Source organism: Macrosteles quadrilineatus, unplaced genomic scaffold (assembly GCF_028750875.1).
Source record: "Macrosteles quadrilineatus isolate MER2022 unplaced genomic scaffold, UCM_ALF_1.0 Scaffold_8__2_contigs__length_117827958, whole genome shotgun sequence".
In the NCBI taxonomy this organism is placed as follows: domain Eukaryota; kingdom Metazoa; phylum Arthropoda; class Insecta; order Hemiptera; family Cicadellidae; genus Macrosteles; species Macrosteles quadrilineatus.
This window is the reverse complement of record NW_026542601.1, coordinates 59,681,773-59,709,693: the sequence shown is the minus strand read 5'-3', so window position 1 is coordinate 59,709,693 and position 27,921 is coordinate 59,681,773. Positions and strand designations below refer to the sequence as shown.

Here is a 27,921-nt window from a genome sequence, read left to right as displayed (position 1 = left end):
TATATACATTTTTCTGGTGAACGGAAATTTTTTAACTGACACCACGTAAAATTTATTTAAACCAGCTTATACTTAACTTTTTTTTCAACAAAATCGGATAAATAATCTCAGAGATATTTAGGCTCAAACTCGAGGACACATATTTATTTCCCCGACAAAGGTGATACAAAAACTTGTCATCACTCTGTATTCAATAGTTCAAAAACAAATAGTGATAATCTCACCTTTCCTGACATAAACATTACTTTCGATACACACAAACATAAGTTACAACTGAAGTTCCCGGTTAGGTCAAACTCAAAACACAGTTTGTTGACGTTCAATTAGCTGAATGTTACTCTAAAATTAATTGTACAGTCGTATTGTGTTTAACTTAGAAACAATTAATGGATTACGAAATATCAGATATTTTTAAAAGTCTGATGAAGTAGTTTTCCCAGTGTTATAAAAGTATAGTTAACTCCTAGTTTTAAAAGTGACCTATTTGTGGCGAGATAGTGTTTAAAAGAGCATGGGAAACACATTGAGAAATACACTATAACTGTACTAAAAAATATAAATTATATTCATTTAAAAAATGTATATTCCCTTAAAGTTAACAACGAGACCATCATACTTTTTCTCCACTTACCTTAATATGCGCTCTCAAATTCTAAGCACTTGTGACTGATGCTTTAATTATTTTTGTTTTGGGTAAACACAATAAACATTTCAACGCTAGTCCACCGTTTTCATTTCTTTCAACTTGTTGGAATATGTCGCTTAAGTTTGGCCACTTAATAACACGATCGCCCGCTTTGGAAACAAATATTATTAATCTACCGTACTTAATCAACACTGTTCACCTTAATAACTATTGTGTAAAAAATGTTTAACTATCACTAAAATATGTATACCGACAAGACAACTAAAAACACTTGGGCGAAAACAAATGAACTAACACCTGTCACGGTCAGCGGTCAGATAAGATAATGAACTTCGACTGAAGTGAATACATTGTTTTGACACTTGAGATTACATATCAATACACCCCCCTTCCCACCCTTCGGTGCTTGGGGTGTTGTTATTGGCTGCCATTGTCCCGCCCCCCGGGTCCGCTGCATACCAAAGCGACTGGACTTTGACTTTCTCTTTCCCCACCCCCCGCGTTGTTTGTCACAAGGGCGCTGACCTCTCACGTACGCTCGCAACCCTCACTGAACACGTCAAATAAATAACCCGTAGGCTATTGGGAAACACTTTTGCCTGACCAAAAACTTAACGATTTAAAACCAGCGAATATATTATCTATTCGCTGGCTATAAAACTAACTGAGTAGAAGTTATTTCGAGCTCTTTTTAAAAAGTATCTAATAAAATAGAAGTTAGCCGAAAAAACAAACGAATAGCGCTATTCGTTAATATTTCTATTCGTTTTTCCCAAGTATGATTGTTTGGGTGCAGTGGTAGAACATTATGACAATGGTAGATGTGTTATACTATATCATACCGTAAATTTATGAACCAAATTTTATCAAACTGTATCCTTCCTACATTGCAAACGCAAAGCTTGAGTATAACTGCAATAAGCATTTTATACTTATATGCCAACCCCGTACAAAGGACGGGTGCTCTGCTAGTATGTATATATACATATAAGTTAGTTATGGTTATTACTATTTTATTTATAACAGTTTATAAACTTTCTACCTACACACATTCATTCATTCAATTTTTTACAAAATTGGCTACTATGAACATTTGCAAAAATGTCTCAATTAGAAATTTGCATTTTTTCTATTTATGTTATGCTGGGGATGTGTTTATAAGTAAAAATAAATAAAACTTGATATTTTTATTTGTGAAAAGGTATAAAAGAAGAGGAAATGACATATAAGTTAAGCAAGTAATGGGTTTGTAAAACTTCATTAGGCCTATTTTGTTCAAAAATTAAAAAAAATATAAATAGCCTAATAAAACAAAATTTATAAAATTAAGTTACTTTTTTAAATTAAAATTTGTTTATTTCTAATTTATAACAAGTTAACAGTATTAGGCAGTTTTCTATGTAAAAAACAAAAAACAGAAGTCATTTATCTATATTTATCACAAACTTATAAAAAATGTTCTATACCCTTGCAAAAATGCCTATTTCGCGCTGGCCATGGGTACACCATGCCTATGGCGCCGGCCATATTGGCGAGTACGCTCATTAGGCGCTGGCGCTCCAAAGGTTAGGTCTAGCTTAATTTCTTGATATTTCTTCTCTCAATTCATTCTCGGCAATCCCCAATGGCTCAGTTTATTATTATACTGGTTAATAATACACTTTTTATGATGACAGTGGTAGTAGATTCAATGGGGTAGCCACAATAAAGCTGAAAATGTTTACTTGCCATTGCCAGTTGTCTCGGAAGCTTGTTTTGCCAGTTGAACTGCCCTCTTCATCAAATCTATGCTACTTTCTCGGTCAAGTCCAAGGTACTTGTGAAATCCATCAACACTTGCTTGATATGTGTTAGTCAATATAACGTCACAGCCAGCTAAAAATTTCACACCACAAAAAGATTAATCTAATACCCTAAATATATATTTGATTGGATTTAAATCATTTCTTTTTCTACATTCAAAAATCAATATTTTATTTGTTCTACTAACCAGCCACATAGTCTGCATGGGTTTTCACAACAGCATCTGAATTGGTTTTCACAAACTCCGCACACCACAATGGTTTTTCAGCCAAAGCCGCATCGTCCACTCTCAAATGTTTCTTCAACTGAGTAGAGAACCCACCGTCAATAAGCACGACCATTACCATAGACCTATAATGCATGAATTATATCAGGATTTTTCAAAAGAATATAGGGTCAAAGTGTTGCTAGCCTAGTGGTTAGCATCTCGGACCTCGGTGTGAAAGGAACGGGCTCCATTCTCGGCACACCCACCATATCATATGGGTTGAGACCACTTTCAGTGACGAGTGAATTAGAGACAGCCTATAAGTTTCTGCAAAAAATTAAAAGCAACAGCAACTTTTAAATGTGCTGCTATTACAGTAGCGGCTCAGTAGTTGAAGGGCAATGACTGACAAGGTTTCAATGTCAGGAATAATAGCAAATAATTGCAGTTAGTTGAATAATAATAGGAGTGATTACCTCTTTCATGAGCGGTAGCAAGTGCGCATATGTTAGTTTCATCTCCCGATTCTTTGCCACTTGCCAATCCTGCTTAGTGCAGTAACGTATACAGTGTTGCGAGTAAATAATTACTGTAAGCAACTAACTTGGCAATTTCAGATATTAACTTAATAGAATAAATTAATATGGGTCCAATGCATGCTATATCAATAAGTTATAGAATTGGGCTTCACTTTAGTTTACCCCCCACATCCATTCGATTGAAATTTTTGATTATTGCTATGTTGATTATTTTCATTCGATTGTAAATATTAACAAAGTATTGGTTGTTATCAGCAGTTTTTAGATCACATAGTTCATAAATACACTATGTTTACTATGTTATGTTATTATGTTAAATCTTATCTTACTAATACTATAAATGTGAAAGTTTGTGTGTTTGTTTGTTTGTTTGTTTGAAGTTCAATCACGCATTAACTACTGGACGGATTGGGCTGAAATTTGGCATGATGATAGCTCACATTCCCGATTAACATATAGGCATATTCTTAACTAAAAAATCCTTTCGGGCTCCGCCCCAGTGGCTCTGTAGTTCCCCATGTTAACCTTATGAGTATTCATATTTAAAGGGAATTAAAGAATTTAGTCAGCTGTTGGTTCTTAAAAAGTTGGTTCTATGATATGCAAAAGCATTAAAAAGTTATAAGATTTACCAACAGGGTGCAGCACTATATTGTTTTTGCATTTATGAAACAGCTAATTTGAACGAAGCAGCAACAAAAAACTGTGATACGCAATGAGAACTAACTGTCAAAGTAGGATTGTTTACAGTTATGTTAATGTTTTTAATTTCATGAATAATTTGTGATATTTTGCGAATTTTTGATAATTTATTTTTCTCTATTGTTTAGGTGAAGTGGTAGAACATTATGGCTATGGTAGATGTGTAATACTATAGAATACTGTAAATTTAAAGAAGCAAATTTTATTAAACTGTGTCCTCCCTCATTGCAAACGCAAAGCTTGAGTGTAACTGCAATAAGTATTTTATACTTATATCCCAACCCCGTACGAAGGACGGGTTCTCTGCTAGTAGGTTATATTTTCAAATAAAAATTTTATCTTTAACAGAAGATAAACAATTATTTAATAAATTCAATTAAACTAAAAATCCAGAGATTAATAAATATATCAAACAATTTAACTAGAACAGGAGTAAAATTAGTACATTTTAACATTTTTAAACTTCTTCAGGATACAATGTTTATAGGCCCTACTGTTTTTATAAATGAAAGGAATGGATCTTCATCATTACATTTACATTACATTTACATTTACATTTGTTGTCATGAGAGCCGAAGCCCCCTGACTGCTTACCCGGTACCTATCCTTCAGGACATACCCGGGCCCCATGATGTAGGCCGAAGCTTACGCATCAACCTTTAGCACATCATGGGCGGATGACTTAAGGTCATCAGGCTCGCCGGCTGCCGAAGCAGACCCTTCGGAAAGAGGGTTGCCCCTCAATCCTAACCAGGGATTCCGGCTGCTTGTTTAAGCGTCACTCCACCTGGGTTCCACTAGGTCGGAACCTAGAGGTCCATAGTAGAGCGCCCCGACGCATTTAGTGCAAGCAACACTCGGGACCTATCTAATCCCTGACAGGCAGAACCCGCCATCAATAGCCAGGAGGAAGGGGACCATCAGCACGCTGACGGGGGGAACCCCAACCTCCCATTTACACCGCTGCCCGATCGAGGCCTTACCCATTGCTGGGAAACCAGAGATAACCAGAGCGATAGATCCCCAGATACCCCTGGCGGGCTCGGACCCAGCACCCGATCTACTTCGTTTGCCCGTCAGACCCAACATCACTGCCAGGCCATCAGGGTTTCCCAAAAGGAGGCAGGTATAGAAGTGGGACCCACCCGGATGAACCTATCCACCAGAGGTGGCGACACCCTTGACTCAATTGAGGTTCCGGGAAGAACCCCCCACACTCAAGATAACCATACCGTCCGTGCTCAGAGACAGGGATAGGTTTGCATAAGTACCTACAAACCGTTGCCCTCACACTGCGGAAAGTTACGTTGCCCTTGAGTGTCCCCGTGAGCTGCGGGTACTTGCCCGTTTTCACCTCCAGGAAAGGTTACTTCCAAAGTCGAGGATTTGCCCACTGAATGCTGGTCGCACACAACAAGCAGGCCGAAGCCCAAAGAACCACAGACACAGGTAGGTTAGAGATTATGATGTACTTCCATCTCTCCTAGAGCTAAACACCCCTCCATCCTGGATAAAGGAATGTCACTGGGACCCGATGCCCAGTCGACCATGTCTGTGGCCAACTTGAAAATGCCGATACCAACACGGAGCATTTACCTCCCCTCTGGGGGCTAGGTATTTCACCTCCCAGGACGAGGCTACTTCCAAAGTCGAGGATATGCCTCACAAAATGTCAGTCGAACACAACAGGTAGGACTCAGTCACAACCACAGTTACAGGTAGATGAGGAGAGGCGGAATTAACGGCGTCACTGAGAGCTAAACACCCCCCCCACCCTGAATGGAGGGAATGTCACTGGAGGCTCCCCCTAAGGGGCTGGCGCTTAGCAGTCGTCCATAACTGTGGTCTACCTGAAGTGCCGGGTCTGACACCGGGCAGTTACCTCCCCTCTGGGAGAGCTAGGGTCCGCGTGGTCGCCCAGGCCACGAACCCACGCAAGCGTGAGCCCCCTGCGGTTGGATCTTCATCAGATAACTTATCATCTCAACGATATAAGTATTCGGCAAAATGTTCTGCTAAACTGCGCCACGAAGATTTGACTGTTTACTGTATTGGCTGAAGTTACTGGATCAACGAAGTTCTTACTATGATTCACTGTAAAGTGGTTGTACCCATGAGTAGTTAACCCTTTGAGTGCCATGCAACGATATATCGTTTTGTACAACACATCTGAAAAATGCATTGCAACAATATATCGGGCCGGCGCTACTTTCGATCATGTGAGTTTTAATGGGCATATCGGTTGACTCGGCTGTTATTTTAAAACAACGATGATTTCAATCGATTTCTCATACGATCAAGGCACGATATATCGTTTCTTGACACTTTTGGGATGAAAATTTAAACTTTTACTGATTTGTATTCTTGCGCACTAAGCTTTGTCCCTATGGAAAGCCTGGCACTTTTCGGAAAGTACTAAAATAAATTTCTGGCACTCAAAGGGTTAAACTAAAGTAAGATTTTCAAATATCTGTAACTATTGTCGTTCCTGGTGCAACATCCTTTAAAATCAATGGAATTAGAGTGACGGCAACTCTTTTGTTCCCAGGACATAATTCTAACCGATATCGACCGCCTCGTCTTTCTCGTTTGTTAGTATCAATTCCAACATTAATTTCTACTAATACCCACACCTCGTTAATTAATCTCCCTCTATTATATTTTCTCTTTCCTATCTTAGCCTACTTTTATTGATCTCAGCTACCACACCTTCACCACCTAGCAACTCTTGCTCATTGTATGCCCGACCAATCCAAAAAAAACTTACTTCCCTACAAAACGACAACCAATCCGCGACTGTAGCACTACTAGTTTGGACAATCCTTGGGCTTGTTTCACAAATTGGAAAGACATAATTAGTGACATTAATACTAAAAAAATACATCACCGTCAATATGTTAATGAATCCGAAGTTTGCTCCAAATCTTTTTCTTAATGCATTTGAAACAGGTTTCGGTATTTATTAAAACATGTTGACAAATTTCACGGTAACCTAGTTCATTTTAAAATAATAACTTTTGTCAAATCCAACTTACTTCAATATAAACAATAAAAAAAATAGTAAACAATTAAAAAATAACAAAGTAAAATTGATAAAATAATGGATTGAACAATCAAATGAAATAACCGATATATCTATAGTTTTATTTGATTTGATAAATCGATAGTTTTAATAACAAATTTCAATAAAATGAATGTAAACTAAAGTGCAGCCTAGAATTATTCTATATTGTAATGTACTTTGGTATGGAATTAGACTTACATACTACTTCCTTTAGGCTATGAATTAGTATAGGGATGGGTTCAAGTTGGAATAATATGGAGGGTTGTATTATCAAGGTTCTGCAGTAATCTATTCAATAATAAAAATAGACTCTGGACGCCCGAAGATGACTTCATTAAATTCGAAACTAGTTGTGCCATTGTAACCACATTTTTGGATTACAAGAAGCAGATATTTACACAAATTTTTTATATTCAACCTAACTTAATCCGGAGGCTAACAACAACGATGATATTCAATAATCTTTACATAGGCAATGCCATTTCATTTAGTGCTGTAGATGTATTTGTCAATCAGACAAAGTAGCCTAGTAATCTATTTATATTTCCAATTGGCTTACAGTTGTAGGCCCATTTAAAAATATTAACATGTTTGAGGTTATGAAATTGAGCTGCCTCCTGGAGACCTATTGTCTTGTTGCACTGATTTAAATAGAAGAGAAGCTAAGATGTGTCTTATACAACCAATGCTATGTTCGAGGTCAATTTGAAAATTTATTCAATAACTTAGCCATAATTGAATCTGAACTGACAGGTCCAGTAGCATATAAGTCTAGATAGGTAAGTTAAACCAAACTCGCTGAAGAGTGAAGAACTACAGTACAGCAATACGGAACAGCCTACTTTAAAAATGTACTACTGACTTAGTAATTTTTAACTAGGCCTATTTTATATTTTAATATTTTATTTATTTTAAGTTAACCTTAAGCTAACCTAATAATCCAAACAAAGCTAGCTTTAGTGAGTTTATTACATAACGATAATTTTACGATGAACCTTACGTTTATTTCCCTCACACACAGAGACAAACTTTTTGTGGCGTAGGCCTAAGTTAATTTAAAATTACTTAATGCTACACTACACTAGAAACTTTAATTTATTTAATTGAATGATTTTCAAATTTGAAACAAAATCAGTGTTAGTGTTAATGTGTAAACATAAACAACTAACAAAAACAAAAACAGGACAGGGAAGGAAAAGAAACATTATTAAGAAAAGAATAAGAAGTAAGAATCTGGTCGGATTTCATAAAACCATTGACTCTATTGGATACTGAAGGTATTAATAGTCAAAGATAAAACCATAGATAAAACATACTCCCTTAGTAGATTTCCCATCCTTATGGAACAGCTGAAGCCAATTTTATTGTTAGTTTTGTACGGTTTTCTGTAGAGGTCGTGTTTAGTTTACAATTTGTTTCCCGTTATTACAACCATTTAAAACCTCGTTTAACTAAATAATAGGTCTAATCATAAACAATAACTTGTCCCCTAGTTATATAACCAAACAGTAAAGCACAAATCAAGAAATTAACCCTAAAATAATAGAAACCAAGTTTCGTCGACACTAGTGCCTTTGTGTCACGCACATGAACTATAGACACGAAAAACGTGCTTCAAAATTTACAATGGGATGAGAAGTCTACTTGTGTTGGTTAGTCTATGATAAAACACTACACTTAGTGTTGTTAGTGTAGAGTAGTCTATTCGTGTGAAGCTGCCAATAACAATAACATACCAATAACTAGTGCCCGCGCTTCTAAAAATCAATAAACGGAGCTGTTTCAGGCAAATCGGGCCTCACTGCGTAATACATGGTAACCCATTTAGTCACCAGGTAGAGAATACCTTAAAGGCGGAGACACACTTGTCATACACCCATCCGATCCGACTCCGATCATACTGCGGTACGACTGTCGGAGAGGGGAATGGTACATAACATTGAACGCAGTTGTTCACACCTCTCCGACACGCGTCATGTCATACTCCGATCCTACTCCGATTTTGGTTCCGATCACGCACCGACACTGCAGTCTATTCGTTTGTCGGATGCAGGACGGGTTGTTTCTTAAAAACAAAAAGGTTTAGGAACAATGGTTTAAGATAAATATATGCCGATGCTTGATTTGAAATCTGTGCGTGCATACCTTCATTTCGAGACCTCAATCATGAAAATCGGACGGGTAGAAGAGCTAAACGAACTCGAGAGAGAAACACCTATAATATATATATAATGGGCACTTGCTTTCCTTCCATGCGGAATGGACCCAAATTCTCCGTTTTCCACTGCCCTCCAGAGATGTCTGACTTTCTTCCTCTTCATCTAGACAAACCGCCACCATGGCTAAATCCTGAATATTAAAGTTTTTGAACATACAGTATTTATCACCTTCTGCACGTAGTTTACGTTTACGAATCAAGACTGGCGAGTGTTGATACCCGGTGGAGGAAATCGGAGATGGGTCGCCGGTTCGGAAGCGTGTATGACATGTGTGTTCACCCCCTCCGATCCCGCACCAATCCTTCTGGAATCCCGCAAATCGGATCGTAGTAGGATCGGAAGGGTGTATGACAAGTGTGTCCCCGCCTTAACTCACAAGTCAGTATCATGGTCGTATACCAACGAACACAGGAGGGTCATACAAAATGGGCTTAAAATGGCATACTGCACACGCCGAAATCTATTGGTAGCCGTTTTGCGGAGAAATACGTCCGAGCACAATACCTATATGGTCACGAGTTAGAGGACACCGCGAAACATGTCAGTATCATGGTCATATACTAAGAACTCAGGAGGGTCGAGGGTCCTAAGAACCTTAAATTGGGTCGCTGTCAACATAATAATTATTGAAATCATGGATTAATTCCTCCCGGATAATATTTATGATTTAAATGCACAAAATTGGGTTCTGTTATAGGAGAAGGACAGGACAACTTATACTTTAAATCTCTATAAAAAAAAGGCAAAGCGGAAGCGGTATTTATCTTAATTATCTTATACTATAAAATTTGTTGAGGTTCATAATAATTTAGATGGTTTGGAAAGATCTAAAAATAAATGACCCGGCCTATATGTAGTTAAAGGTGGCCGTGCTACAGAGTAATTGAAAAAGTAACTTGCATCGGGTAGACTGTGGTGGTATACTTCCGTATCTGTCTGTTAGCATAAACAACGCGAATGAAAATATTGATTATTAGATTGTTTCATTCGATATATCGATCGATATGTTCATTCGGTTGTTTTTGGCAACAGACAGTCAGACAGGGGTCTGACTTAGGGGAGGTACGAATGAGGCATTTAGTTCTAAATTCCTCCGTGAACAGCGCTGTAGTAGAGAGCACTTTGGCAATGAAGGTTTACTAATCGCAAAAATAGTTATGTTCATAAAATAAAATTATAAATGCCTCAAATTCAATTTTATTATTTTTTAATTATAAAATTAAACTATCATAACCTAACCAAACTTGCTGATAAAGAAATAATATAACAAAAGTTTAGTAATCGGAAAAATAATTCTGTTTATTAAATAAAACTAGAAATTGCTCAATTAAAATTTTATAATGACTTAATAATAAAATTAAACTGTAATAACCGAACCAAACCAACCAAACTTGCTGATAATAAAAACATCTTGGACAAATAGTTAATGCTACCAGCGGGATTCGAACCCGGGACCTACAGTATATCAGCCCAGCACGCTAACCATTAGACCACCGAGGCCGATGGCTATTGTCCGTTTTGTTACGGTAATGGCGTTCCCTCAGCTAATAAGAAGCCCACAGCTGTCATCGTAGCCTCTTCTATACCTCCCCTGAGTAAATACCGTCAGACAGAAGGAAGTCTACCTCTGGCATCTCCCCCTTCATTTACAGTTACTGTAAACTGTGAGATTTGAAATCGGTTGCGGCATAACCTTGATGGCTACAATAATGAAGGTTAATTTTAAATTTTAGGGATGGGGTTAGCTCAACATTTTCAAATGAGAAGTGTGGTCCTCTTTCAAATCATTTTACAGGTCTTGACCATGGCCTTGACGAAAAAAACAATTGTCAATGAAGGAAACCTTGGGTGAACCTTAGGGTAACCTTTGGGGTGAAGGGGAAGATCTTCTAAATACCATATTTTAAACCACTTCTCATTTAAATGTTTAATTGTAATCTTTTGTAAAAAATGCCATATTATTATCCTTATGTTTAATAGTTTAGCTGTCATAATTTACATTTAGTATTTCTTTTTAATACACCATACTTACTATTGTGTTAGTTAACTCTTTTTTAGCGAATTTCCCATATAGGGAATAAGCTATTACCGTAGGTCTCGTAAGACCTAGACCCGGGACCGATTTACTTTTTCGTTTTGAGGTCCCCAGAGGCCAAAAACACCTTCCGTTCATATTCATATATATATATATATATATTTATATATGTGTCCGTTAGCGCGATAACTCAAGCAAAAATGATCCGATTTTGATGAAACTTGGTACAAACGTGTAAACCTACGTTTATTTGAACGAGTTCGCGAACCAGCATAATCAGACCATGGGAACAGGGGTTTATGGGGGGTTTTATGGGGTAAAAATGGGGTTTTTCCATTTTTTTACCAAAAAACTAAAAATTTGGTATTTTCTTTCTCAACCATTTTGTAGAGCTTAAAAAAAGAAATAATTTAGTATATTGAAGCGCTGTTGTATGCCTAACGGTCACGGAGAAAATTCAAAAAAATTTAATTTAAAATTCCCATGTTATTCTTATGGAGAAAATGAAAACTGTTGTAATTTACTTGTTTATGGATATAATGTTGATAAAATTTGGCAAATTTATTTATTTCATCCTATACTATTGACATATTGTCAAAAAACACTTTTACCTTCCCCGTAGCAGCAAACCTAAGCACTCGTTAAATCTAATGTTATTTAAATTGGAAATATATAACTCATGTTTTTTTTTATGGGAATATTTTAGTAACAATGTAATCAGACGAGTTGAAATTCGCTTAGTCTGCAGGTTTGCTGCGGCGGGGGTATTTTATTATTACTGCTAACTAAATGCTTGAATTTATACTTGACGTAACAAGATTCCTCATTGTATTGTTTGTACAGGGCCGTCCGAAGGGGGGGGCAACCGGGGCAAGCTGCCCCGGGCGCCGCGGCTGGGGGGGCGCTGCGGCTAAGGGGGCGCCGCGCGGCGGCTACTGGTATCAACGCACGGGTCCCGAAATTTCGGGAAAAAAATATTCCCGATTTTCGAGACGGGATTTAATTTGATTCTGGAATTTTTCGGGACGGGATTTGATCCCATCATCGGCAATTTTGACGCTTCGCGAGTGAAAATGACGCTGCTATCGCGAGAGATGTTCACGGTAATTCCACGAACGCAGGAGCCGAAGTCATTTTGACGATCGCACCGTGACCGCAAGTCATTTGGACGATCGCGCCGTGACCGCGAGTCATACCAACGATTTCACCGTGACCGCGAGTCATACCGACGATTTCACCGTGACCGCGAGTCGTATATACCAACGATTCCGCCATGACCGCGAGTCATACCGACGATTCCGCCGTGACCGCGAGTCATACCGACGATAACGCCGTGACCGCGAGTCATACCGACGATCACGCTGTGACCGCGAGACATTTCGACCGCGAGTCACAATTTTCTATAGGCCTACCTGTAAATTTTTACCCTTTTTCGGTTTTGATAGATCAGTGCCACAAATGGTAAAAATTAATTTTGTTTGTCTTTTTTGGTAACTGCAATACTCAAGACTGTCGTTTATGCACAGGAAAAAATCCCGCCCCGAACTATAAATTCAATCCTGTCCATCCCGTATTAACATAGTATTAAAATATGCGAATGCGACTATTACTGGGGGGGGCCGGGGGGGGGGGCACCACGACCACATTTGTCCCGGGCGCCGCAAACCCTAGGGACGGCCCTGTGTTTGTAGGTAGGCCTCCCTACTGTATATTTTATTCAACCCGGTTACACAGCTAGTTTGAAGTAAAAGCACCAACAAAAAGCTGTGATATGCAATGAGAACTGTCAAAGTAGGATTGTTTACAGTCGTTTATGTTTTTAATTTAATGAATAATTTGTGGTATTTTGCAAATTTGTATTAATTGATTTCCCCTATTGTTTAGGTGAAGTGGAAGAACATTATGGCTATGGTGGATGTGTAATACTATAGTAACTTATACAGTAAATTTAAAGAAGCATATTTTTGTACTATTTGACTAAGAATTAAGTGAATGCACTGTTTTATGTCATAACTCAAACCCAACTAACTTTATTTACCTTTTATATAAACATAGAATAACAAATAAACATATGATAATAATTAATAGAAATTAACAGGTGTTATGAAATAAACTGTCTCACAACATCCTCCCTTTTAAGTTTGAAAGTTCTTCAACCAGCTTGTTTTTTGTATGTTTCTCTTTGGACGGTTGTATGGTTCTGTTTGATGTGTATTCGCTGACAAATTTTGTTCACTGTTTTCCTCTCTTAAATAAGGGGCAAGTTTGAGGTGGAATCGATTTCTTCTCACATTCCTCTTATCAGTTTCAACAATATATGAACGAGGGCTGTCCAGGATTTTCACAATCTTGCCATGTCTTCTAAGGTCCACAATCCAAACTGGGTCTCCTATATGAAGAGGATTGAGAGTTTGCACTTTGTGCCTTCTATCATAGTTGTGTTTGTACTTCTCACGATATCTTTCTTCTCTCCCTTTAAGATCCTTTAGATCTGGTTTTCCACAAAGCAAATGTCCTGTCTGAGGCAATGTGCTCCGTAATCGCCTGTTCATAAGAAGCTGAGAGGGACTGAACCCATTCCAGAGGGGTGTCGTTCGATAGGCTAGAAGCGCTAAATAAGGGTCTTCCACATTTTTCTTTAGAATCATTTTGGCGATTTTCACTGCCGCTTCAGCCTCTCCATTGCTTTGGGAAAATTTTGGGCTACTTGTTACATGCTTGAAGCCATAAACTTTGGAAAATGTCTTGAAATCTGAATTTTCAAGGACTTGAAATTGAGACCCACAGTCAGACCTAATTTCTTCTGGAATGCCGTGTCGACAGAAAAAGGCTTTGCATCTCATTATTACTTCTTGTGATGTTAATGACTCTAATTCAGCTATCTCAAAATATCTGGAGTAATAATCTGTCACAGTCAAAAACCAAACGCCTTCAAGTTTGAACAAATCCATCGCAAGTGTTTTCCATGGCCTGTCAGGGAATTGTGTGGGAAGCAATGGTTCATGACTGTTCCTTGAATGTTTAATACAAGTAGGGCATGATTTCACCATACTTTCAATGGCTGAAGAAATTCCTGGCCACCAGACTGACTCTTTTGCACGTAAACGACACTTGGTGATTCCAAAGTGACCTTCATGTACTCTTTGAAGTGCCCAAGACTGCAGAGCTGGCGGAATTACAAGTCTTGAACCTCGTAGTATCATCTCATTATCAACACTTAGCTCATCCTTAACTGAATTGTACGGTTTTAGGTCATCTCGCTATGATGTCTTAGAAGGCCAACCTTGGATGATTATTTTTTTCAGTTCACGTAAAGTCGGATCTTTATTTTGTTCCTCCAATACTTTAGCAACTATGCAGTCGTTTATATCGATGGATGACAAAACCATTTGAACAAACGCTTGAGTTTCTTCTTCTAACTCACGGTCATCAGTAGGCTACCTGAAAATGGGAGAGGTGCTCTTGAAAGAACATCAGGAACTAGAAGCTGCTTTCCAGGAATATAAGTAATTGAAAAATCATATCTCATGAGACGCAATCGAATTCTTTGAATTCTTGGAGACAATTCATCAAGATGTTTGGACTTCAAAATTTGAAGCAGTGGTTTGTGATCTGTTTGTATTGTTATTCTCTTGCCAATAATAAATTCTTGAAACTTTTCACATGCCCAAGCAACAGCTGTAGCCTCCCTCTCGATGTTTGCATAGTTTTTTTCAGAAGGAAGAAGGCTTCGGGATGCAAATGATACTGGTCGTATAGAACCATCATCTTGAACTTGAGAAAGAGTTGATCCTAGTCCTTGAAGCGAGGCATCACATGAGATAATTGTTTCCCGATTTACATCGTAAATAGCTAGGCAAGGAGAGTTGGTCAAAATGAGTTTTATTTCATCAAATGCCTTCGCCTGCTCTGGACCCCATATCCATGGAACGTTAGCTTGAAGTAGTGAATTCATTGGGGCCAAAATCTTAGCTTTGTCAGGAATAAACTTACCAAGAAAGTTTACCATCCCATTGAACCTTTGAAGTTCTTTTACGTTTTTTGGGCAGTCCATTTTGAGAATGGCGGAAACCTTTTCCTTATCAACAGAAATTCCATCGGATGAGAGGAAATGCCCGAGGAATTTAATACTTGACTTCCCAAACTCAGTTTTGTCTTTGTTAAGTGTCATTCCTACATTTTTAAGCTTTTCAAGTACTTGCCGAACAACTGTATCATGTTCTTCTTTCGTTTTGCCCCAAATCAGAATATCGTCCATATGGACTGCGACATTTGACTGGTTGTCTAAGATTTTGTTCATGCATTTCTGAAAATGTTCAGGTGCTGATGTGATTCCAAATGGAAGTTTGAGAAATTTAAAACGTCCAAAAGGGGTAAGGAAAGTAGTTAGATCCTGGGAATTTACATTTAAAGGGACTTGCCAAAAACCACTGTTTGCATCAAGTTTTGAAAACCATTTTGCTCCTGAAATTGAGCTGAGAGACGTTTCAATTTTGGGAATCGGATGATAAGACCGCTGGATGGATTCATTCAACTTTGTTAAGTCAACACATATGCGGACATCTCCATTAGATTTAGGCACTACTACCATTGCTGAGCACCATTCAGTAGCATGCTCAACTGGTGTGATTACATTATTTTGGACCATACTTTCTAGTTCTTTTTTCACTTGACACATTAGGGGTAAAGGTACTGTCCTAGGAGTGGTTATTGCGTATGGCTTTGCGCCATCCTTAAGTGCTATTGTGTAGGGATCAGGAATGACGCCCAGACCACTAAACATTTCATGGTATTCGGTAAAAAAGTCACTGTCTACCTCTGCAACTGAATTAACAAAAGTTAAAATTTTCAAGTCCTGTATTGCTGGACGACCAAGCAAGGGTGTTATGAGTCCCTTCACTACATATACCATGTGATTTATTTTAACATCTCTGTATTGGATATTAGCTCTAACACAACCTACAGTTTCTAATTTTGTTCTACCAACCCCAAACAACTCAACTAGAGTCGGCTGGATCCTACTTGGATCAACTATGCCAGGGGGAATTACTGTTACATCTGCCCCTGAATCAATTTTAAATGTTTGTGGCTTTCCCTCAAATAGTAATTCTAGTTTCCAGGGCTTACATTTTGACCCATCCCCAAGTGTACCTATGAATACTTTATTATTTGAAGGTCCAAGTTCACTTACTTCATTTTCATCAGTTACTTCCTGTGCTTCTTTAGATCTGCAGACCTTCGAAAAGTGACCAATTTTTTTGCATAAGTTACATGTTGCGCTTTTTGCTTGACACGTGCTTCTTGGATGAGACGGTTTATAACCACACCAGATACATTGCGCTGGGTATTCTTGTTTCTTTTGACGAAACCTATATCCTTGATTTTGTTTTGAACTCGATGACGTAGTTGCTTCAATTTGAACTCTTTTCTCATCACATAAATCTGCCTTCTCTTTCTTTACGTTATCTGCATGTCTTATTACTGTAATGGCCTTGTCTAAATTCATCTCGGGATCTAGCAACAAGCGATCACTAAGTTTCTCATCATTTAAACCCAGTATTAGTACCATCAACACCATTTCATCATTAAGTGAACCCCAGTCACAGGTTCTAGCTAAGGAATGGAGACTAACTATAAACACTATAAACTCTTCAACTGTTTCATTAATTTTTTGTTGTCTCTTCAAAAACTTTGCTCTTTCAAAAATTAAGTTCCTCCGTGGAATAAAATGTTTGTCAAATAAATCTAAGACTTCTTCAAATGTTAGCGTTGATTCGGTTGCTAAATTAAAAGATGCAAAAATCTCATCAGCTTTCTCACCTAATGTGTATATAAGAGTGTTGATTTGTTTGTTCTCAGACTCTTCAGATAGCCCAGATGCTGACCGATATCTTTGAAATCGTGTTTTCCATCTTGGCCAATCTGCTGGTACAAAGGAGAAACTAGCTGGAGGTTGAATTACTGAATGAGTGTTTGATACAATGATTGACTTCTTAGTTGAATTGTTGTATTCATTTTCTCTGCTTCTTTCATTTTCATTATCTTCATAGTCAGATTGTTTCCTTCTTGGATTTCTCTTCTGAGGCATAGCTCTAAACCGCTGCCACCATGTACTATTTGACTAAGAATTAAGTGAATGCACTGTTTTATGTCATAACTCAAACCCAACTAACTTTATTTACCTTTTATATAAACACTAGCTGACCCGGCGAACTTCGTATCGCCTAAGTTATAGGTTTCCCCTAAGACAGACCGATGGGAAGAAAGTACCGTTACGTTTAATTTTCAAGATGATCTCGTTCGCATCGCTCAATCACGTCCTGGTTGAAGTTCGTTCGCTACGCTCACTCACCTTTGGGTTGGAGCTCGTTCGCTACTTCGCATCGCTCAATCACGTCCTGGTTGAAGTTCGTTCGCTACGCTCACTCACCTTTGGGTTGGAGCTCGTTCGCTACGCTCACTCACCTTTAGGTTGGAGCTCGTTCGCTGCGCTCACTTGCCTTCAGGTTAGCTCGTTCGCTACTTCGCATCGCTCAATCACGTCCTGGTTGAAGTTCGTTCGCTACGCTCACTCACCTTTGGGTTGGAGCTCGTTCGCTACGCTCACTCACCTTTAGGTTGGAGCTCGTTCGCTGCGCTCACTTGCCTTCAGGTTAGCTCGTTCGCTACTTCGCATCGCTCAATCACGTCCTGGTTGAAGTTCGTTCGCTACGCTCACTCACCTTTGGGTTGGAGCTCGTTCGCTACGCTCACTCACCTTTAGGTTGGAGCTCGTTCGCTGCGCTCACTTGCCTTCAGGTTAGCTCGTTCGCTACGCTAACTCGCCTCCAGGTTGAAGTTCGTTCGCTACGCTCACTCACCTTTTGGTTGCAAATTAGCTGTTGTCATAAATGTAAAAGAAATAATAGTGCTGCACCCTGTTGGTAATCCTTGTAACTTTAATGCTATTGAACATCATAGAACAGAACCAACTTGTTTAATTGAAACAGCTGTTAAGATTCATTAATTCCATTTCTCATAAGGTTAACATGGGAAACTCCAGAGCCACTGGGGCGGAGCCCTTTTAAGAATTTCGAAACGGGAAATAGTTTACGTCCGATTCGCATACCTACAGAATTTACACACCAAATTGCATAACGATCGGTGAAGTCGTTCCGGAGGAGTTTGCAGACAAACACTGTGACACGAGAATTTTATATATTAGATAGAATAACAAATAAACATATGATAATAATTAATAGAAATTAACAGGTGTTATGAAATAAACTGTCTCACAACAATTTTATCAAACTGTGTCCTCCTCCATTGATCCGAAAACGCAAAGCTTGAGTATAAATGCAATAAGAATTTTATACTTATATGCCAACCCCGTATGAAGGACGGGTACCTACTCTGCTAGTGTACAATATTTGTGAAAGCTTGTTTATGAACAACATACATTGATAAATGTTGAAATCGCTAAAGGAGAGCACAACCCCACCTTTAAAGTTACTTGCCAATACATGGAATGAATACTTAACTGATGAACTCAAAAGCAATCACGAAGAGGCACATACAAAAATAATTTTGCATCCATATTTGCTTGCCATCGTGATGCCAGACAGCTTCATATATTTCTTTATTTAATCTACTCACCCGGTACAGAGGTTTTCGTCCTAGCTCGGTGGTGATCAAAGCTCTTTCCACCAGACACTATGTTTATGCTTATAACTGGAGTTGGTCAAAATTGCAGAATAATCAAAATAAGCAAAGCCACAGATTTCTTGGGCCCAAAGAAAATTTCAGCTTTACCTGGTTTGCTTGCATTATCCAGAAGTGACAATAGGCAAAGAAAGCAAAAACCTCTTTTTGGAAAGTCTTCAACAAAGCAGAAGATGGACATTCTTGAAACTGATAGACTTTTAATAGAAAAATGTATATGTCAAGTCTATTACCCGGGCACTAGCGTATCAAACATTGGAGATCTGAGGTGGTGGATGTTCACTAAGAAAGATTATCAAGGAGAAAATTTTAACAACTATTCCGTTTTAAAAACTTCTAGGCCTGATGAATAGTTACTAATTTGTTGTGTAAATAAGCTAATATAACAATAACAAAGTTTTTGGCTATATTCATCGGTTTATTTCCTTTATTTCTATGGTTACATAGTAAACGCTCTCATTCAAACGCTGTTTTCCGCAACTTCGGAGTTTAATTTTTTTAAAGGTAAAATTTTATATGAGAATAAATTGAGCTACATTATTGAAATTTCCATTACTTATTCTAGACAACATTATGTAAATATTAAGTTAGATTTAGGTCTTTAAGTTTATTAGTGACTGAAAAATAATTCTATATTATATTTTATTTTATAAAAAGGTTAAATATGTAACCACACAAAAGCTATTGGAGATATAATGAATCTAGCAAAATAAATGAAGTTAAGGCTATTTTATAAAAAAAAACATACAAAAAATATCAAAACCTATCAAGTACTTTTTTCAGAATATCAATTTTAAAAACCCTTACTAATTTTACAAAAAAACGCCTAGCCTGTTTCATTTTATTTTCCACCTATAAATTTATTATAACTTTAATACCCCCATTGCAGCAGACCTGCATTCTCAGTGATTTTAAATGCTTTATAAATAATTAAAACGGAGCCATGCATTAACATTTCTCAACGTCTGCTCATATACAAGCATGCAAACATATTGTCCGTAAGAATAACATGGGAAGTGAGTATGCAGGTTTGCTGCCAAGTATAGGTAAATGTCAAAATGGGAGATTTTAGGCCATAATCAAGCGATCTCTACTAAATGAAGCTACATACAAATTTGTATTATGTTGAGAAATAAGCGAGATAAAAATTTTATTTTTTCCCCATAAGAATAACTTGGGTACAATGTTCTGTGTTTACCGCTTTCAATATTTCGGTAACCAATGGACATAGAGCAATGATTCAAAATACCAAATTTTTTTTCCGAGAAAATTAAATGGTCTAAATTAAAATTTGATTATTTTAGTCTGGAAAGTGTTATTATTAATTTAATGATTAGATGTCACAAATGGCGGCCATCTTGGATTTACGACTTCATTAAAAATCAAACAGTGCAATTTGAAGGTAAACAGCCGGTACTACACCATTATGTGACATATAATAAAGAGATTTCACATAATCACACCTTCCCTTCACAAAAAATCCCACAGAAGTTGGATATGTGCAGTTTGCTCCAGGACTATTATGCAGGGGCGGCTCCAGAAGGTAGGCCCGGGCCTACCCAAAAATTTGGCGGATAATTCAAAATTATAAATAAATTTAATTATATGTAAACAAAGGGAAAGCATTCAAACTAATTATTTTGCATTTTAATTTTGAATTTCCCCCCTTTTTGCAGGGAAGCCCCTCAAACCTGTACCCTGATCAAACTCCTTCTTGATCCTTTGTCAGGCCTACCCAAAAAAAAATATATTCCTGGAGCCACCCCTGCTATTATGTTGATTGTTTTGTTTAATTAATAACTGTAAAATGGTATGAAAGTTGACTGTACTTTCCGTTTGAAAATGTTGGGCTACCCCCTACCCCTAAAATTATCTAAAATCTTTAAAACTAACCATCATTATTGTAGCCCTTCATATCTAAGAAGGTTGCTGCAATATCCTATTTCAAGTAAAAAGTTAAGGGGGTGCAAGTTTTTACTTTTCAGCCACCCTGTATGTTAGTTCTGTCCAAAAATGGCGTTGATAGTTATTTATCTCTTGGTTAGCTTAATTTGAATTTGAATTTTACTGCTTTCCACTTGTTTGTTGTTTGTGGTACAAAAGAAGATGAGTGATGGGTGATATGATGGTAACTACCTATTTTATAAATGGATAATTTTCTGAGGTTAAAGTAGTAAGCCCAGAGATATATAAAGACAAAAATAACTTATTAATAATCTTGGCCACTAACCCGTTTTTTGGGTAGAATATGTTGGATTTGGAGAGACAAATGCTTTATGTAGGATGTTTTTACTGTATCCAGTCATCCCATTATAGCATGGACATAAATAACACTTCGAACCTAGTCTAGAACATTTTTAAGATCAACCATTACCTCTACTTTAATATAAATCAAACCATTCTTTGCTTAGATAGAGTATAATAAAACAATAATTATTGTATTGTACATACCTGTGTCACTAAACAGCTACGGTAGATGAAATAATAGAGAAAACAATTCTGGACTAGTTTTACTCCAATCTCTGTCTATATTAAGATCACTGTGGCAGTGAAATATTACTATTTTAATCTTCAGTGCTATATTGAATTAGCAATTACAATATAATTCCTTATCAACAGCTAATATGGAATGTTGTGTATACAAACTATTTAGATATCTTTTGGAATTTACTAAAGGTTTCAAAATTCTACAAAAAAATACAAACTGGTTTTAATTCAAGTTATTAAACTGATAAATCTACCCAAAACTTCAAATAAGATTGATTTCTAACTATGTCATGATAAAAGAAAACGTTTGGTGTGATTGAAAATTTTGTATGCATAATGGCAGTCTGAAACGCTTTAAAAATGCAAATGGTAAAACAGGCTTAAATTCCTTAAGTCTTTTTTAAGCCTATTTGCATTTTTAAAGCTTTTTAGGCCGCCATTGCGTACATTTTGGTCAAAAAAATGTTCAATCAAAAATTTTTTTTTAACATGTCCTTTAAAACGAGGGGGATCTTTAAAACGTTTTTTTCTGAATTTACACACTCTGTTATATTATTTTAATAACTCATAGGTATTTTAATTCATAGCAATTCACACTTATTTTCCTCATAATTCTTTTAGTTTTTAACAGCCACCATTTTGAAACGACTTCATCAAACTCAACCATTGACAACCTGGGCCGAGATATTGTATCCAAGCACTTGTATGGCAAATTTCATTAAAATCAGTTTAGGCATTTGGGTGTTATAACCAATTCATGGCAATGGCGACCTAGCATCGTCTTACGGCTGCCATCTTGATGGCATCATTCATTACAGACGACCAAGGTCCTTAAAATTTGGAGTCTGGAAAAAATTAAAATAATTAAATATTAATTTTACAATGTTATAAAGTCTAGTAAATGAGTTAAAACTGTAGTAAAGACATTTCAAAAAACATACCTTCAGTGTATTCATAGAGGTTATACACTGTTCAAAAGAGGACACTGGTTAAGTAATAAGATTATTTTTATTTTACAATTATAAAATTAAGTAAAATAGTTAGTGATAAAACTAAAAATACAGTTTATACACAGTAACAAAATTTGCTAAAGCTACCAGAACAAGTTTCATCTTGGGCAAGCATTTTTAGGGCTTTACAAATGAAAACTTCTTAAGTTTTGAAGCAGTTGAAGACTTCTTGGGTTCTGGAGTTTGGGGGATTTCATCCTCATCTTCTGTGGCTTTCCTTTTCTTGTTTTCTAGGTCCTTGTCACTTTGTGGGGAATTCTTTTCAATTTTATTCTGTAAAACCAAAACAATCTTGTAATGTAATGGAAAAATATCATGCAAATTGAAGTTATTTTTGGAGTCCCCAGAAGTAGAAATGTAACTTAAGCATTATAAAACAAAAAAAAAAAAACCCTCTGATTTTGAGTCATTTTCCTTCTTATACAATACTACAGATTGTTTTGTTGTCCCAATCTTAAGGCTATAACAATAGTTTTTGACAGTTAAACATTTTTGTAATAAAAAACCTGACTAAAAAACTCTTAGTAGTCAAGAGTCCTGCAGACCTCTCGCATACAATTTTATAAGTTTACAGGTAAATTTCTGAAGAATTCTTCAGAAATGGTAATTACAGGTATTGCATAAACTACATGTTACAGACTTATAACAACTACGGTACTCAAAAACCCAAATTTACAGGCATTTTTTAACAATTTTACATTTACCTGGGGGCCTATTGCATGAAACTACAAGTACAAGTTTACAAATTAACAGTTTACAGGTCCCTGTAGATACCGCTCATGCGAGTGTTTCTAGCAGCTAGAGAATCAGTCACACAACGCTGGTTTTATGCTGGTTCTAGCCGCTAGTCACTAGCGGTGAAAAAACCAGCTCCGTGTGACAGGGTCTTAAAGGAGAAAACTTGCACTTGGTAAGATGAACAATAAAATTAGGAAGGGAGCGAGAATCGAAATTCCAATAAAGTTTTTAAATGTTATTAATAATATTCTAATTAGTTTTATAAATTCCTGTTTTTTATAGTAAGTGGTTAGTCTATTGATGTTAATCAATAGTTAACTAACTATCTTAGTGATCATAAATTCTATAATAGTCCTTATTTGACTATGACATCTTCACTTACTATAACATTATAAAAATAATAGAGTTGTTTAGTTTTAAGTTTCAGTTTGAAGGTCCTTCTTCAGCGTTGTGGGGGCTCTTCATCAGAAGAATCACCCCTATTTCACATTTTTGTCTTAAAAAGAATAAATTGAACAATAGCAACAAAGGTTTACAGGCCAAAGAAGCTATGTAAAAAATCTAAAATTTCTACAGGTACTGTATATGTAAAATTGTAATAATTTTATTGTAAATACAAGTTTACTAAAATAATTCCTGTAAATTTGAATTTTTTAGTAGTTGTTACAAGTCTGTAACTTGTAGTTTATGAAACACCTGTAATTACAATTTAAGAGGAATTCTTCAAAAATTTGCCTGAAAACGTGCAAACTTGTAAAATTGTAGTTTTATGCAATAGAGCCCTGAAGAAATGTAAGAATTTTTTACCTAGCTTCTTTGGCCTGCAAACCTTTGTTGATATTGTACAATTTATTATTTTTAAGACAAAAATGTAGAATAGTGATGATTCTTCTGATAAAGAGTCTTCACAAGTCGCAAAAGGACCTTCAAGGTGAGAAAAAATTTTGAATTTGAAAGTGATGCTTTTGAAATTAACGAAAGATTTTGAATGCCACCACAAAAACTAGAAGAGCTTTTAGAAATAGTAGACCTAACCTCAAAAGGGAAACAGCACGAAATCATGCACTAACTTTAAAACAAGTTTTATGTATTGGCTTACATTGGATGGGTGATGGGTGCCAATACCATGACCTCAGTGACATGCTTGGTGTGCATAAGTCGACTGTATGTCGTGCCGTCCATAACTGAGTTAGAGCAGTGAACAACACTCTCTTTCCGAGGGTAGTTGATTGGCCTTTTGATTGCACACAAGGTAGGAGTTTTGAAGAGGTGGAACAGAAGCTGACTATGACTCTAAATGAACTTTCCCAGTACTATGACGCAAATCACCTCAAGCCGAACCCTGCTAAGACCCAAGTTTGTGCCTTTCACCTAAACAATAGAGAAGCAGGCCGTGACTTGAATGTGAGGTGGCGGGGAGACTGTCTTCTGCATTGTCCTACACCCAAATATCTTGGTGTCATACTGGACCAAACACTGACATTTAAGGCGCATTGTATTGCGACAAGAGGTAAAGTCTCAGCTAGGAATAATGTCATCAGGAAGCTCACCAGCAGATGCTGGGGCGCTAACCCTAATGTCCTCAGAACCTCAGCTTGGGGATACAAAGAGACAAGTGAAAATGGGACAAAACTTGAAACCTGGGCTTAGGCAAATGACATGCAGTTCATACACGATCCTAAGCTCCCTTGCTCCTTTAACAGCGGTAGATGGAAGAGGGGTTATAACCCTGACAACATCTTTGTGAGCAGCAGGATTGCCTCCCAGTGTGAAAAGTCTGTAGGTGATCCGATTCCCCGAACTCAACACAGACCTATAGTATGCACCGTTAGTGCTGTTGTTAAACCTGAAGTTTTTCCTCTAAGGCGCAGGTTTAATTTCAAAAAGGCCAACTGGACGGGTTTTAAGGAGATCATTGACAGAGAAATCGCCAATATCCCTCCACAACCAGCACACAAGGTATCCAGTAAGTATTGTACAAGTTGTTCAAGGGTTCCATGCAATTGCAGAAATGCCACTGTAATTGGTTGCATCGATGGGACATTGATTAAAATAGACGCCCTGAATTTAAATGAACAACAGTATGTTGACCGTATGAATAACCACTCCGTCAATTGCATGTTGGTTTGTGGGCCAGACTATTGTTTCTTCTATGTAAGCGCCCGATGGCCTGGAAGCGTTCACGAATGGAGGGTGGTTGGCGCCCTATTGAAGGAGGGGAGACTCCGGGTATCCACTCTTGACTGGCTGATAACGCCTATTGGAGTAAACCTCGAAGATCCGCCTGTTGTAAGATACAACCGAAAACACAAGTGTCCAAGGCGCATTGTGGAAAACTCCCTTGACATGCTAAAGGAGAAGTTTCCTGGTTTAAATCACCTGCCGTGTAATCTGTTTTTGCATATGAAATTTTCAATTGTTGTAGTAGCCATGTACAACTACGCACGGCGTGCGGGTTTGATTGAGGTGGTTGAAAATGAGAACGAAGTCGAAGAACAAGAACAGAATATGAATGAAGAACAATTTGACAGAGACGGGATTGTAAGGTAGCAGGAAATAATCAACCACTTCAATCATTGACAATAGCCTGACACTGCTTCTAAGTTCATTTTCCAATATATGACTGTTTTCATGTTATAAAAATTGAAGCTTGTTTTCTGTATTGTAAAATAAAACTAATTTGTCTATTTGTATGAATTTTTTTAAATTAATTAATTAGGATATTGGTTGTATTAGTCTATACGAATATTGGCAGAATACTAAGAATAGTATACGTTATCATTTTGACATTAATAAAAACTAACTTCAAAAAACTTTTAAGAACTAAACTGAAACTTAAAACTAAACAGCTCTACTATTTTTTTTATGTTAATATATTTTAATTCAATATATTAACATTTTACGTAAGTGAAGATGACATTGTGAAATAAGGACTATTTACCAAGTGAAAGTGCTCTCCTTTCGGAAATCCAATATTTGAAAAAGTAAACAAATGACGTATGTGTAATTTTATTGTAAAATTGTAATCAGCTGTTAACAATTTGTGTACTTGTTCTTAAGCTGGGTTTTCCTAGGCGCGGAAGCGGAAAGCGGAGAGAGGAACGCGGAGAGCGGACTCCACTTGTCTTAGGTAATTTAATGTTACTGTTTTCCTAGAAGCGGAGCGGAACACCATGTTAATCTCTTTTCCGCTCTCCGCGTTCCTCTCTCCGCTCTCCGCTTCCGCGCCTAGGAAAACCTAGCTTTACAAGTATACAAATTATTCTAGCAACACCTGTAGTAATTGTTAAATTGTAATTACAGGGACCTGTACATTGTAAATTTGTAAACGTGTACTTGTAGTTTTATGCAGTTCTTAAAATTAAAGATTGTAACATTTTTGTATCTGTAATACACTTATCAGTAGGGTTTGATAAAGACACCTTAAGTGCATCGAAATGGGCCGCCATTGAAACAACAAGAATTTCTTTGCAACCAGGTACTAAACCTCTTTTTGTATCGTATAATTGATTTTTTACTTTAACAATGCTTTAACCAAAGTATTGAAAGCAGCTCAGTATTTTCAATAAGGATACAATACAGCTTACCACTCTCAATGTTTGGAAACTGTCAATTAAAAAAAGGCAACGAAATTATAATTACACGTTTGTTTACATTTATCCTCAACTGAACTGCCTTGCTCTTTAAGCCTACCTCACTGTTTAAAGCTGCAGAGCCAAAAAACTTCTTCATGCCTTGATTATTGTTTGGTTTTGTCTTTTGTTCCTCTTTGAACCTCTTGAGGGCGACTTTGCTCAGTTCTGAGGTATCAAGATCGGGGAACTCTTCTTGCAAACTTGATTTATGGCCTGAGAACCAATCGGAAAATGTGTTCTTCTTTGGCTGGTTTTCATTTGTAGCTTTCTGAAAGTGTAATTGGACAATCTTGTAATAAAATTAGAAATATTGACAGTGTAAGAACTAGAGTTCATCCATACATGTCTTAAAAAAAAAACAATGTTTTGATAATGTGTTTTGATAATGTTTTTTCATCAACAAACCACCTCAAAATATCTTATGCCGCTGTTCTGTTTTCAATAAATATGTAAGTAAATAAAATTGCCTACTGTAACTAAAATAATTTACAAATACCCCCGCCGCAGCAAACTTGCCAAATAAGCAAATTTCCATTTGTCTGAATTGCTTTTCAATTAAAACAATTTAAATAACATTAGGTTTAACGAGTACCTAGGTTTGCTGCTACAATGAAACTAATAAAGTGTGGGTTTTAGTAAAATATTGATAGCTTAGTAAATAATAAATAAATTTGCCAAGTTTGATCATAATATATCCATAAACAAGCAAACTACAACATTTTACAACATTCTCCATAAAAATGGCATGGGAATTTTAAATATAGAATTTTTTAATTTTCTCCGTTACCACTAATTGTACAAAAACACTTTGATATACTAAATGATTTGTTTTTTAAGCTTTTTAAAAAGGTCTTGAGAGAAATTGGGAAATTTTGTGTTTTGAGGGTCAAATATGAGAAAAACCAATTTTTAATTTATTTTTTTTAATGATTTGATTTGATTTGATTTTTGAGATAAGAATAAGCCTATATGTTAATCGGGAATGTGAGCTATTATCATGCAAAATTTCAGCCCAATCCATCCAGTAATTAATGCGTGATTGAACTTCAAGCAAACAAACACACAAACTTTCACATTTATAATATTAGTAAGATGAGGCAACATTTGAAACTGTACTAAATTTAGTTTAGATAC

The 27,921-nt window shown here is 36.8% G+C and overlaps 2 protein-coding genes across 6 annotated transcripts in view; both read right to left on the bottom strand.

Moving 5' to 3' along the window:
• LOC129001692 (uncharacterized) overlaps window positions 1-21,437 on the bottom strand; it is a 34,899-nt gene extending 13,462 nt beyond the window's left edge. Inside the window, exons 1-3 of one of the 4 annotated variants that reach the window (XM_054429085.1) lie at window positions 21,369-21,437; window positions 2,637-2,800; window positions 2,375-2,521 (exon numbers count right to left, since the gene is read on the bottom strand). In XM_054429085.1, the coding sequence (XP_054285060.1) occupies window positions 2,375-2,521; window positions 2,637-2,796 (307 nt within the window). In that variant the 5' untranslated portion in view covers window positions 2,797-2,800; window positions 21,369-21,437. Of the gene's footprint in view, window positions 1-2,374; window positions 2,522-2,636; window positions 2,801-3,133; window positions 3,348-8,698; window positions 8,795-21,368 lie in introns of those variants that run through there. The other 3 variants (XM_054429086.1, XM_054429084.1, XM_054429087.1) reach the window with 3 other exon arrangements.
• A 964-nt stretch (window positions 21,438-22,401) lies between these two features.
• The window catches only part of LOC129001570 (WD repeat and HMG-box DNA-binding protein 1), a 34,088-nt gene continuing 28,568 nt past the window's right edge, over window positions 22,402-27,921 (bottom strand). For both annotated transcript variants that reach the window (XM_054428911.1, XM_054428910.1), the window contains 2 exons: window positions 26,846-27,055; window positions 22,402-22,687 (listed from right to left, as the gene is read on the bottom strand). In XM_054428911.1, the coding sequence (XP_054284886.1) occupies window positions 22,532-22,687; window positions 26,846-27,055 (366 nt within the window). In that variant the 3' untranslated portion in view covers window positions 22,402-22,531. The remainder of the gene's footprint in view (window positions 22,688-26,845; window positions 27,056-27,921) is intronic.